Source organism: Trypanosoma cruzi, genomic scaffold (assembly GCF_000209065.1).
Source record: "Trypanosoma cruzi strain CL Brener 1047053516737 genomic scaffold, whole genome shotgun sequence".
In the NCBI taxonomy this organism is placed as follows: Eukaryota; Euglenozoa; class Kinetoplastea; order Trypanosomatida; family Trypanosomatidae; genus Trypanosoma; species Trypanosoma cruzi.
Genome location: NW_001849556.1, coordinates 241,523 through 253,219, shown reverse-complemented (window position 1 = coordinate 253,219; position 11,697 = coordinate 241,523). Strand labels below are relative to the sequence as shown.

Genomic DNA, 11,697 nt, shown 5'->3' with positions numbered 1-11,697 from the left:
CCTACAGGTTTTTTCACCCCCCCCCCCCCCCCCCCGTCAAGATGTGAAGTCACGTCTGGGGTACCACAGACAGTGAAAGGAGGCATGCATACATCTCATACCCTCCATACATATACATACATACATAATGTAATACATACGAGACCACAAACAAACAAACAAACAAACAACGAAAAAGGCGTGTAATTTTCTTTTTTTTCTTGTGTGTTTGTATATATATATATAAATGTGTATGTATTTGTACGACTTATCCCTTTTTTTTTTTTTTTTTTTTTTTTGTGTGTGTGTGTGTTTTTGTTTGTTTGTTTGTTTTCTTCTTTTTTTTTTTTGTTCATTTTTTTTGGGCGGGTGGAGGTTGGGGGGATTTGACGTGAAAGACGTCAGGACTTTTCTTCTTACCATTTGCGATCGTTATCCGCTTGGCTTCCCCCATTCCCCCCCTAATGGGTTAGGGTACCATTTACATGCATTGTCTTTACCCCTATATAAAAATATATAAAAATATATAAAAATAAATAAACAAATAAATAAACAAATAAATATATTTGGGCTGTTTGAAGGTCCTGCTGCCGCTGCTGCTCTTGCTTCTCTTACTGCTGCCGATGAGTTGTTATTTCCATTATCATTTCTTTTCTCTTCTTCTAATGCATCCACACATAAATACATACATATTTACAGTGAGTACAAGAAGGAAAAGGAGAAGAAGACCAATCAGTACGTCTAATCGGAGGGATCATCTTTTTAACATTACTTCTTCTCTCAAGTGCACATTTGAGAACTCCGTTTGTTTTTTGTTTGTTTGTTTGTTTGTTTTGTTTTGTTTTTTATTATTTTTGTTTTTAAACGGGGCGTATTCTTCAATTGCAATATAAATATATATATATTTTTTGGCCTTCCCTCCACCCACCTGAGGTGCGGTTGCGTTATTACACCTTCATACGGATACATCTACCGTGTGTGTGTTGAGGGAGGGAGGGAGTGAGGGAAGAGGGCTTTTTTTTTCTTTTTTTTTTGGGGGGGAGGGAGGGGATTGTTTGGTTGTCTATGTGTAGGGCGGAGCAGGGCGGGGAAAACGAAGTCTGAGGGAGCAGATACGTGGGCGCCGAATTCCTGCACACACGCACGCACGAGAATATTTTCACCACTTCATCCATTGCGGCCGCTGGGCGTATTTGTGACTTGCCGCCATGAGTCTGATGCCTGCTGACGGGGGTGAGGGCGTTGGGCCACCCGGGGATGGGAACCAGCAGCAGCAGCAGCAGCCACCGCGGCCGCAACAACAACGCTGCTGCAATAAGCAGAAGAATAGGGAGGAAGAGGGTGAGAACTGTGAAGAGGAGGAGACATGTCCGTTGGAAGCATTCGGGAGTGCCCCCGCATCGAATACCTCGACGGACGTGAGCGGTGCGCAGGGCCTCACCGCATGCAAAGAGGAAGGAAGCGGAGACATGACCGCAACAACAACAACAACAACAAAGACAGCGGCAGTAGTGAAGGTGGTGGACACCAATGCCGGCAGATCACAGCAAAACGGCATAGTTGTGCCCGCAAGAAGCGGCGTCACGGAGTATACATGCAGTGGGCGCAGCAGCAGCAGCAGCGTCGGAAGTAGTGCGCATGTTAGCCCAAGTCGTTTTGTCGTTGGCAGCACTAGACATATTTCCCTCACCACCAAGCCCCCTGCCCCAGGCAACGGCGCGCGTGTTTCCTCCGGGAGCCTCAGTAACAGCCAGATGCAGGCGGTTATAAAATTTGTTTCTTGTCGAGCATCTGGGGACAAGAAGCAGAATGCGACGCAGACATCCGTCCCGGTGGGGCAGTCTCCGTTACAGACGCCAGGTAACGACACATCGGCCAACACGGAAAGAGCCAGCGTGGATGTGACGCCGATGCCGACACTTTCTTTACCACTACAGGGTCAATCATCGAAGGGGCAGATGGCATCTCTATCGGCGATCGATTTGCCACTTCCTCATGTCTCCCTGCGCCAATGCACATCGACTCCCCTTGTCCCCAACACTGTTGGCACGCAGCCACACTCCTGTTATGAGAAGGAAGAGGAACGCGACTACTTTCTGCAAAAGGTTACTCCGCAACTTCACAGAATGCTTCCTTTGTGGAGAAAGAATTTTGGCAACGAAATGGTGACGGAGGAGGGGATGACGGTGACAACGACAACGACAACGACAACGACAGAGGCGGAAACGGAGGCGGAATGCCAACAGGAACAGTGGCAGGAAAAAATATTATCTGAGAATGACGTTAGTGACCGCCGTTTACGTCAGCGTCTGCCGGAGGCCTCCTCACGGCTACATATTCGACTGCCTGCTTCGCCAATGTGTAATGCGGCAAATTCCGCATATAACCCCGGTAGTAGTGACTTTGATGTTAGCGTAAGTAGCAGCTCGAGCAGCAGTCGAACCCTTAGCACGCTTCAGGCGTCCAGTCATCACTTTGTGAGAAGTGTCTGTCATGTCTTGACAGGCACGCCAACCTTCTCTTCCTGTAACGTTGGCCCTGAGGAAAATGAAACAGAAAAAACATTTGGAACTTCAAAAGCCCAAACCACCACCACAACAACAACAACAACAACAACAACAACAAAGGCGACAACGATGACGATTGACGGTGGAGGTGGCAGCAACAGCAGCAACAGCAGAAGCGACGGATTTGTGTTGACATCGCATGAGCAAAATGATTGCATTTGCGGAGTACAGGCAATTGGCATTGACGCGCCGGTGGAATTTGTACAAGAGAATTCCACTCGGCAATTTCTTACCAAAAACGGTAATCGGAGCGGTGTGTTTACCCCTTCTCCACTTCCTCCACTTCCTCCACTTTCTCATGGTGCGTGCAGTTCATATTCCCTTGATGCAGCGATGGTTCTACCGGGGTTATTTCTGGGTTCTTACAGTGATGCCTTAAAGATTGATGCCCTCGCTGCCCATGGTATTTCACTTGTGATTAATGTTGCTGAAGAATGCGTGATGATGGAAACGATGATATACAACGACTATGACATCAAATTTATTAAGTTTCCATTAAAAGATCACAGTGATGAGAACATTACACGTTACTTTGGTCCAATTACGCGAATAATTCATCGACAATTACACCGTCGTGAACGTGCTTTACGGAGTTCAAGGAAAGCAGCTACAGGGAACATAAGAAGTTATGATGATGAAGAAGTTATGTCGATCTCCAGTAAATCAGTAGGTGGTGGGGTACTTGTACATTGTCGGATGGGTGTAAGTCGAAGTGCAGCTATTATTCTTGCTTATCTTATGATTTACGGTGAGACACTTTGGGTAGATGATAATTGTTCTATTCAAAATCAACATATAGAAGAAGAATCCTTTACACCTATATTTACACCTCCAAATGTATCTCCTATTTCAACATTACTTTTAGATGGTAGTGATGTTGAAAAAGAAAATCATAGTACAAATGGTAAATGTTGTGAATGTTGTTGTTGTCTTGCCATTCAAAACCCCCATATTACATGTAATACAGATGGTGTATATAAACCATCTGTTGTGAAAAGTTACCGTGATGCTTTTGAGTTTTTAAAGAAACGGAAAAAAGATATTAACCCAAATATTGGATTTGTTCTTGCACTACGGGAATTGGACGATAGAGAAGGGAAATAAGATTGAACACCCCATATATGTGTATATGTATATATATATATGGTGGCCCTCTCATCGACATGTGTATTCCTGACTCTCACGCACACTTCCCGTGTGTGTGTGTGTGTGTGCCTGCCTGCCTGTCTGTTGGGAGGAAAGAAGAAGAAGCAGGAGGAGGAGGTGGTGGTGGTGGTGGAAGAAGAAGAAGGGGGCCTTATGTGTTCCTACGCCAACAGTGGCAGGAGTAGAGACATTGTTGGTTTGGTTCTGTCGGTGTGTCTGTGTGTTTATGTGTATTTCCTCGACACGCACACACACACACACACACCCAAAAAAAAAAAAGAGAAATAAAACCCCGTGCAGGGGGAGGGAGTTATGAATGAGACGCCCGGCGGAGATGTGTTCTTTTCTACATTTTGCCACGCCATGTAATACTTTTTTTGGGAATAAAAATAAAAAGAAAAATAAAAAATAAAATAAAATAAATAAAAAAGGAGGGAAAAAAAAAAGGGGGAGGGAAAAGTAGCGAAAATAAAATTTTATTTTTTTAAAAAAAAAAGTTGTTGTTTGAACATTTCTTTATGTTTTTGTTGTGTTTCCCACTGTCTTTCTTTCCTTTTTTTTTCCTTTTTTTTTTTTTTTTTTTTTTTTTAAATGGTTGCTTACGTCTTATTACGGGTGATGATGAGGGGGGGAAGAATACGTAGAAGGGGAATGGGAGGAAGGGTGAAGGAAAAAAGGACAATTTCTTATGTTGCTTCTGCGTTTGTTTTTTTTTTTTTCTTTTGTTTTGTTTTGTTTTGTTTTCTTTGCCAATGCTTACTTCTATGAAGAAATGCATTTCATATGTATATATGCATACATTACCCGTATATATACCTATCCATACCTATCCATACCTATATATATATATATATATACATCCTTGTGTACATCGGCACACATGAATGAGAATAAATGGATACGTTTGAACCTCTCTCTCTCTCTCTCTCTATATATATATATATATATATATATATATATATTTCTCACTTCCTCTCTTTCTTTTACTGTGTATGTGTGGTATGTCTCCTTGTATATATGTATATATATACATATATTGTTGATATTTATACATTCATGTGACTTTTGTTGCCTCGTGATTTCTGTCTTGACTTATCTTCCATTGAAATAGGGGGAACCAGAGAATATACATTTATGCATATTTGTTTATAGAGGAGAAATAACAGGCAATGAATGTGGTGTGTGAGAGACGCATAAAACGTTTGGAGCAGCAGCTACGATGTTATAGACACGCCTACGATGCACAGCGGAAGGTATTATTTGAGCTTAACGCAAAATTACAGGCTGCAGAGACGGTAGAGGGTGCTGCACTCAACAGCGGAGAGACCACCGCCCCACCCGCGCCTACGAGAAGCGAAGAGAATGGGATGCAGATGTCTGCAGTTGTGCCTACTGTTGAATGGGATGAGGCGTTTCGACAGCGCCTGCTACAAGTTCTACGGGACCCATTGGAACAGCAGCAGGCAGTGACTTTCCCCACCGTGGCATCACATGACACGTGTAGCGATGACGCCAATCCTCTTCATGGAGATCGGGAGATAAGAATGCGAAGCCTGGGACCTCCGCGACATGATGCATCGATCAGAAACGGGGATGGTGGCAGCAATACTGAGGATGATGGGGATTCACCGCCGGCCACACGATTGCCGTCAGCAAGGCATGGGTCAAAGGCAATGGAATCCGAGCAACTCACCGCGTCTCTTGTCATTGCGTCGACAGACGCGGCAACACGCTTCCTTGAAATGATGCGGCGGCTGTGGTCGGCGTACTTTGCTCACATGCACTCGCAGGTGCAAGGAGTACTGCGTCGGATGGATGACAACTTCGCTCGCTTTGACGCAAGCCCATCGGAGGAGACGCTTGTGGAATTCCTCGAGGCGCACCAACGACTCCGGCCGCACTTGAGCGGCATTTTCGGAATGCCAGAAGGAGAAGAAAAGGAAGAAAAGGAGGGACAACCTCGTGGGGCTGCATTGCCGTCGGGGAATCCTTTGGAGCAGGAGGGAGTGTTCGTGCAGCAGCTCTCCCTGTGCATCGCGGAGGCGGTGTCGCCCCTGTTGGCTCTCGCCCTCCGCAGTGGTAACAACGGGACGCAAGTCGTTGATGAGAGCCATGACGAGAAAAAAACGCGGTCCTCACGTCAAGGGCGGCATGACGGTCACACGACGCGTACAGCGGCAGCAGCAGCACCGTCACCTGTTTGTTCCGCGCCTTTTTCTCCTTCCAGGTCTCACTCCATGTCGACTGTATTCACCGACGCGGAGGAAAGCGTGACGGAGTCCTTGAAGCCGAACAGGGATGCCTCCCAAGAGGAACTCTTAGATAGTCATAATGGCAACAGAACCAGGAGCAGCGGAGAAAGCACGACGGACAGCAGTGAAGGACGCAATTCACGTGCGCTGGATGTGACCGGAATGGGGCCAAAAGGCACTCACCCCCCCTCCCCCGTTTGCCCCAATCCCGTCAGAAATGACCACAAAACAGACGCCGGCACACCCCGTTTGAACGAGGAGGACGCAGAAAATTATCCGCCGCAGCGACGATGGCGACGAGATAATGACAGTTTGCAGGTGGAGGCGGTACTTTATAGCCGTGGGAGCTCTGCCAGCATGCGTAGTCCGTTGAATGGTCCTGCTGCTACCTCAACGGCTCATCGTGCGATAGGCGAGGAGGAGGAAGTGGAAGTGGGAGGCGCAACCACCAGGCAGAACCCACACACCCGTCTACGGCGTCTGCGCATGCAGGAGGAAAGGTTGTCCTTCACGTTAATTGACATCGTGGCACAACGACATGATTACAGCAGTGAGGCCAAGTGCTACGCCGTGAACAAACGACTTGCACGCGTACGAAGTGCGATAATCCGTACGGAGCGAGAAGTGAATGAACTTCGGCGCATTCAAGAAGAAAAGGAGGCAATACGAAAAGAACGTGCAGCCCGTCAGCGACGTCTTCTTTATATTTAACACCGTATTAAAAAGAAGCAAAGAGAGAAGAAGAGAGTGATGCATCTCTGTTGAGTGCTACCGCCGGAAAGAAACTCAGTCGCATCCATGGATTGTAATAAAAGGTTGATATGGATTGTGCTTCTTCTTTCTCTTCTCTTTCTTAGTCCATTCATACATGCAGACATAGAATACAATGTGTACATACGTCTATTTTTAATTTACATCACACTTGTTTTTTTGTTTTTTTTTAATGGACTGTGGGAGAGTGAGAGGGGCTTAGACATTATGTATATCATGTCATGTTTATTTCATATGAAGATCCTTTTTTTATTTTTTTTATTTTTTATTTATTTCCATCTGTATAACACATGACTTTAACCACAGAAAGGAGGAAGTTTGCATTACGTTACATATGACCTCCTCCTCCTCACTTACGGTGAATGTGCCTGATCATTGGGTGGCAACACTGCGTCCGTACTTGCAGCGGGCGGATGAGTTTGACAAGGTACAACCCGCCATCTCGTACTTTTTGAGGACACATGTTGCCCACCTTGCCATGAAGCAGCGAAAGAAGGACGATCCCGTTGGGACGCAGTACCTACGACAACTTCTCCAGGTTTTAGAGGCGGAAAAACAACGCCTTGGGCAGGAGGTTACGGAAGTGGATGGCCGTACGGTATTGACGAAAACGGCTCTCACATTGTTTTCGAAGGCAGATGACGCGGAACGCAGTGGGGCTCCGGCAGAGATGGGCCTTGTGCGGCTCTTCTTCACCGCCTCCATTCTACTGGACGCAACGGCGCAGTTTTCAGAGAACGGTGAACTTGACCCCATCGCAGCGAAGCGACGTGACTACGCGCGTTACATCGCAGTGCGCATGAAGAAGGCGATTGAAAGCGGCACACCGTACGAGAGCCCCAATGCTCCAGAGACTTCAGGGGGACTCGATGAAATGTTCTCAGAGGATGTGAACGATGATAAAAGGACGCAGGAGCAAAAGCCGGGATTTCCGGCATCAATGTATCATCCCATGATGACGCCCGAGCAACCGCCACCACCACCACCACCGCCGTACCAGCCGCCCAACCCTTCACCACCGCCACAACCGCCGGCGCCGGCAGTGCCCATGATGGTACCCAACACCGGTAGTGTAGCAGATGGTCCTTCAATGGACGCCATGATTAGTGCACAGAAGTGTGCCAAGCAGGCGGTCAGTGCACTGCAATTTTATGATCATGCCACTGCGCGAAAACAGCTTTTGACCGCATTGAAATTTCTTGATGGGAAGTGACACCGCTGTACTTTGGGTAGTGCAACACATGTTGCATTCGGAATGATGCACGTGCTTTATCTCTCTTCTTCGTGTGTATATGTTTTTATGTGGGGAGTTTCGGGATGCGGCTTGAATGGCTCCTACCCACAAGAAAGAAGGAAAGAGAGAGAGAGAGAGAGAGAGAGAGAGAGAGACCGACGCATTTCTATCATTTATCGTACGTGTGGCCCCGTTTCTTTCCATCTTTATTTATATTCAACGGATGTGCCATGTATACGTGGATTGCGGTTTATAAATATATATTTATTATGATCGTTATTATTGTTCTGTTTATGAAGGGTAAATAACACGAATAACCAACCACCCGTGAGAGTGGAGGAAGAGGAGGCATGAATTTCTCTTTTTTTCTCTCTCTCTCCCTCTCTTTCACTCAGTGTGTGTCTGTGGGGAGAGGGATGCTTCAAGATGAGGTCCTGCATGTATTTTATGAGGGAATTTATATATTCTTTTTTTTTTTTTTGTTGCCGTGCCGCTTCCGTAATGACGAATACGTGTATGTTTGTGTACATATACCGGCTGCTCGGTTCTGGGACAGTTACGGAAGTATATAGAACATACAAAAAAGGGGAAAAATAATAATAATAAAAAAAAAGGTAGGGGGGAAATGTTGGAGCTTGCATTCCAAGTTTTAGGCTACATTGTTCTGTGGGCATTCATGTCTGCTGCCACGATGACGGTGGGTGTATGTATAGACTACTGGTGGTTACGTCATAAGGTGTTACCGCTGCGGCAAGAGAGGAGGAAGCTGCAGCGTCAAGGGCCAGAGGAAAAGGACATTGAAAGTCATGTTCTCTATTAAAACGAGGAAGAATAAGAATAAGGAGGGAGAACAAAAAAAATTATAAAACACGAGGAAGTGTGTGTGTGTGTGTTTGTAGAACCCCTGTTTTTTGTTTGTTTGTTTTTTGAATGGGAGAGGTTTTAAAAAAAAAAAAAAACACCACTTCCCATTGACATCCATGCACACACATGTTGGAACGTTGTGGTGTATTTGGAAAAGGGGAGGTGGAGTGCAAAATGGCATTATATATCCATTCCGGCATCATCCATTATTTTTGGTAGAATACATATGTACATGTATATACATACATTTTGTATCGGAATTTGACCAAATGGAGTTTTGTTTTTGTATATATACCGCAGGCTGCCATGTCTCCTTGATTCTTTCTTTCTATATATATATATATAATTAACTCTTGGTTGGTCTTTTTATTCCTTTATTATTTGCTGCCTGTAGACCTCTCTTATATATATATATATATATATAGAAAGGGAGGTGGTGTATTTCTCCTTGGACAATGACGGAGTCCGTCTCTGAAGCTCTCTGGTGGGTGCTTCTTGGCGCTCTCATCCCTCTTGTCACCTTGACGCTGACCACGCTCTTGGACCGCTGGGTGTCTCGTCGAAGGAAGCGGCAAATGGAAGTGGCGAGAGCACAGGCAGCAAAGGAAGGCAAGACAACCTGGATGGAACCCAATGTACACAACAGCACAGGGAAGACAAACGGCAATGGCAGCACCATCCACGACGCAGTGAAGGGGAGTAAAGGGGGAGTAGATGTCAAGAAGATACTTATCGCATATGCCACTCAATCTAACACGGCATGTAAACTGGCACACAAACTGTTTTCTACACTGAGCACCGCGTTGCATGAATCAAGAGATGAAATGCAAGGAGGTTCCTCTTCTTGTGTTTGTTCTGAAGGGCCATCGTCATGCTGCGCCACATCCCACACGGCACGTCATTTGCCCAAATTGAAAGTGCTGCAACTCACAGAGGAGGGGCGACAGTGTGGCGTAGAGTATCTGCTGGAAAGTCAAGCCTATGGCCTTGTTATTCTCATTGCGAGTACATATACAGATGGAACCGCTCCAGAGTCGTCGCAGGTGTTTGCGAATCTTCTGCAGGACGCATATACAGACTTCCGTGTGCCTCGTGATACTCTTGCCAAGAAGAAGTTTGCCATCTTTGGCTTAGGCGATATCGCGTACGGGGAAAAGCACTTCAATCGCTTTGCAAAGAACTTGTATATGTGGTGCAAAGGCCTCGGGGCGACGTTTGTGGTGCCGCCGGTGTATGCGAGTGAGGCAAACACGATTCCCCTTTTTAACGTGTTTGCGGCATCTTTGGTGAAGTGGGTTGGTCGTGTCACCTTCACCGCGGATGGTGTGACGATTTTAAAAAGACAGCAAAAACAGCTGAAGGAAAAGAAGGAAAAGGGGCAACTAAAGTTGTGTAATGATGTGAAGTTACAAGGACATGCCACTTATAACAGCGAAGAAGATGAAGAGGACGAAGAGAGGGAAGAGGAGGATGAAGAAAACGGCAGAAAGAAGCGGAATCACAACAGTGAAGGCGATGTCGAGGATGTCGTGACGGATGATGAGGATGAGGGTGAAGATGTCAACGGCCAAAGTGGCAGTGTGGATCATGCGGTACGGGCTTTATCCAGTGAGCCACCGGAGTTGTTGTACCCGCGGCTACGTCAAAATCTGCAGCGTCAGGGGTATCATCTTGTCGGCTCCCACAGTGGTGTGAAGTTGTGCCGCTGGACGAAGGCGATGCTACGGGGCCGTGGTGGGTGTTACAAGCACACCTTTTACAACATCGTTTCCCATCAGTGTATGGAGATGACACCGAGTCTGGCGTGTGCCAACAAGTGTGTCTTCTGCTGGCGACATCACACGAATCCTGTTTCACGCTCATTTCGCTGGAAAGTTGACCCACCGCAGTTACTGATCGCGGAAGGGATTGCGGGGCATCAGAAGATGATGAAGCAGATGCGTGGGGTGCCAGGTGTGACGCCCGAGCGACTGGAAGAAGGAATGCATGTACGTCACTGTGCCCTCTCACTCGTCGGGGAACCGATTATGTACCCGGAGATTAACACCTTTGTTGATCTTCTGCATGAGCGAGGCATCTCCTCCTTTATGGTGACAAACGCACAGTTTCCTGAGCAACTACATGCATTGAAGCCAGTGACGCAACTGTACCTTTCCATCGACGCCCCCACACCGGAGGAGTTGAAGCGTGTGGATCGTCCATTGTTTGAGGATTACTGGGAACGCTGCCTAGCCTGCGTGCGGGAGCTGCGTCGTAAGCCGCAACGAACTGTGTTTCGTCTGACGCTTGTTAACCAATACAACACGGAGAACGTTGCCGCCTATGCTGACTTGGTGCGACTTGGCTGGCCGGACTTTATCGAAGTCAAGGGCGTCACGTACTGCGGCACAAGTGCGGCATCCACGCTGACAATGAAGGAGAATGTGCCGCGGCACGAAGAAGTGGTACGATTCTGTGCGGCCCTCTGTGAGGCGCTGGCCTCCGATACCGCTCCCAGGGACAAACGAACATGGCTGGGCACCGAGCCGGAGACAGGACCCTTACAGCGCGATCTTAACTGTGATGAGAAAAGGACGTCGGTTAACAACATGGAGAATAACAACAGGAGGTGTAATCGTAAGGATGAGGAGGAAGGGGTGGGGATAAATTTTAGCGGTCCATACAGCATTGCATGCGAACATGAGCACAGTTGCTGCGTTCTCATTGCCCTACGCCGCTTCCTAGTGAATGGAGTTTGGCATACATGGATTGACTATGAGAAGTTTAATGCATTGGCCCGTAGTGGGCGGACGGAATTTACAGCAGCGGAGTATGCGGCGCCGACACCGTCATGGGCGGTGTTTCGATCAAATGAAAAGGGCTTTGACCCCACACAAGTCCGCGT

The 11,697-nt window shown here is 47.0% G+C and overlaps 4 protein-coding genes across 4 annotated transcripts, besides 34 other annotated features; all 4 read left to right on the top strand.

Moving 5' to 3' along the window:
* Positions 1–8,741: a sequence feature (heterozygous, non-Esmeraldo-like haplotype).
* Positions 147–170: a microsatellite.
* Positions 255–342: a sequence feature (A-rich).
* Positions 490–542: a microsatellite.
* Positions 564–605: a microsatellite.
* Positions 783–813: a microsatellite.
* Positions 866–889: a sequence feature (AT_rich).
* On the top strand, positions 1,188–3,650 carry Tc00.1047053504175.40 (dual specificity protein phosphatase, putative; the record flags this gene model as incomplete). Its single annotated transcript, XM_801727.1, has 1 exon — positions 1,188–3,650. One exon carries the CDS (start codon positions 1,188–1,190, stop codon positions 3,648–3,650), a length of 2,463 nt encoding a protein of 820 aa, XP_806820.1.
* Positions 1,245–1,284: a microsatellite.
* Positions 1,456–1,476: a microsatellite.
* Positions 2,574–2,604: a microsatellite.
* Positions 3,664–3,691: a microsatellite.
* Positions 3,780–3,840: a sequence feature (CT-rich).
* Positions 3,934–3,957: a microsatellite.
* Positions 4,075–4,111: a microsatellite.
* Positions 4,158–4,188: a sequence feature (AT_rich).
* Positions 4,237–4,281: a microsatellite.
* Positions 4,395–4,440: a microsatellite.
* Positions 4,474–4,552: a microsatellite.
* Positions 4,603–4,622: a microsatellite.
* Positions 4,622–4,654: a microsatellite.
* Positions 4,705–4,729: a microsatellite.
* Tc00.1047053504175.30 (hypothetical protein, conserved) lies at positions 4,862–6,655 on the top strand (the record flags this gene model as incomplete). Its single annotated transcript, XM_801726.1, has 1 exon — positions 4,862–6,655. The coding sequence occupies one exon, from the start codon at positions 4,862–4,864 to the stop codon at positions 6,653–6,655; it is 1,794 nt and encodes a 597-aa protein (XP_806819.1).
* Positions 6,960–6,990: a sequence feature (AT_rich).
* Positions 7,050–7,928, top strand: Tc00.1047053504175.20 (hypothetical protein, conserved; the record flags this gene model as incomplete). Its single annotated transcript, XM_801725.1, has 1 exon — positions 7,050–7,928. One exon carries the CDS (start codon positions 7,050–7,052, stop codon positions 7,926–7,928), a length of 879 nt encoding a protein of 292 aa, XP_806818.1.
* Positions 7,685–7,747: a microsatellite.
* Positions 8,060–8,104: a microsatellite.
* Positions 8,199–8,220: a sequence feature (AT_rich).
* Positions 8,307–8,342: a sequence feature (GA-rich).
* Positions 8,539–8,562: a sequence feature (AT_rich).
* Positions 8,742–9,000: a sequence feature (haploid, non-Esmeraldo-like haplotype).
* Positions 9,001–9,676: a sequence feature (haploid, Esmeraldo-like haplotype).
* Positions 9,143–9,163: a sequence feature (AT_rich).
* Positions 9,216–9,237: a microsatellite.
* Tc00.1047053504175.9 (hypothetical protein, conserved) lies at positions 9,269–11,697 on the top strand (the record flags this gene model as incomplete). Its single annotated transcript, XM_801728.1, has 1 exon — positions 9,269–11,697. A coding segment is annotated over one exon (2,429 nt), but the record flags the coding sequence as incomplete, so codon positions are not given.
* Positions 9,677–10,369: a sequence feature (areas merged during assembly that could not be assigned to a particular haplotype. This can correspond to areas where the two haplotypes were merged or to regions with more than two copies in the genome that were merged during assembly.).
* Positions 10,247–10,311: a sequence feature (CT-rich).
* Positions 10,370–11,697: a sequence feature (heterozygous, non-Esmeraldo-like haplotype).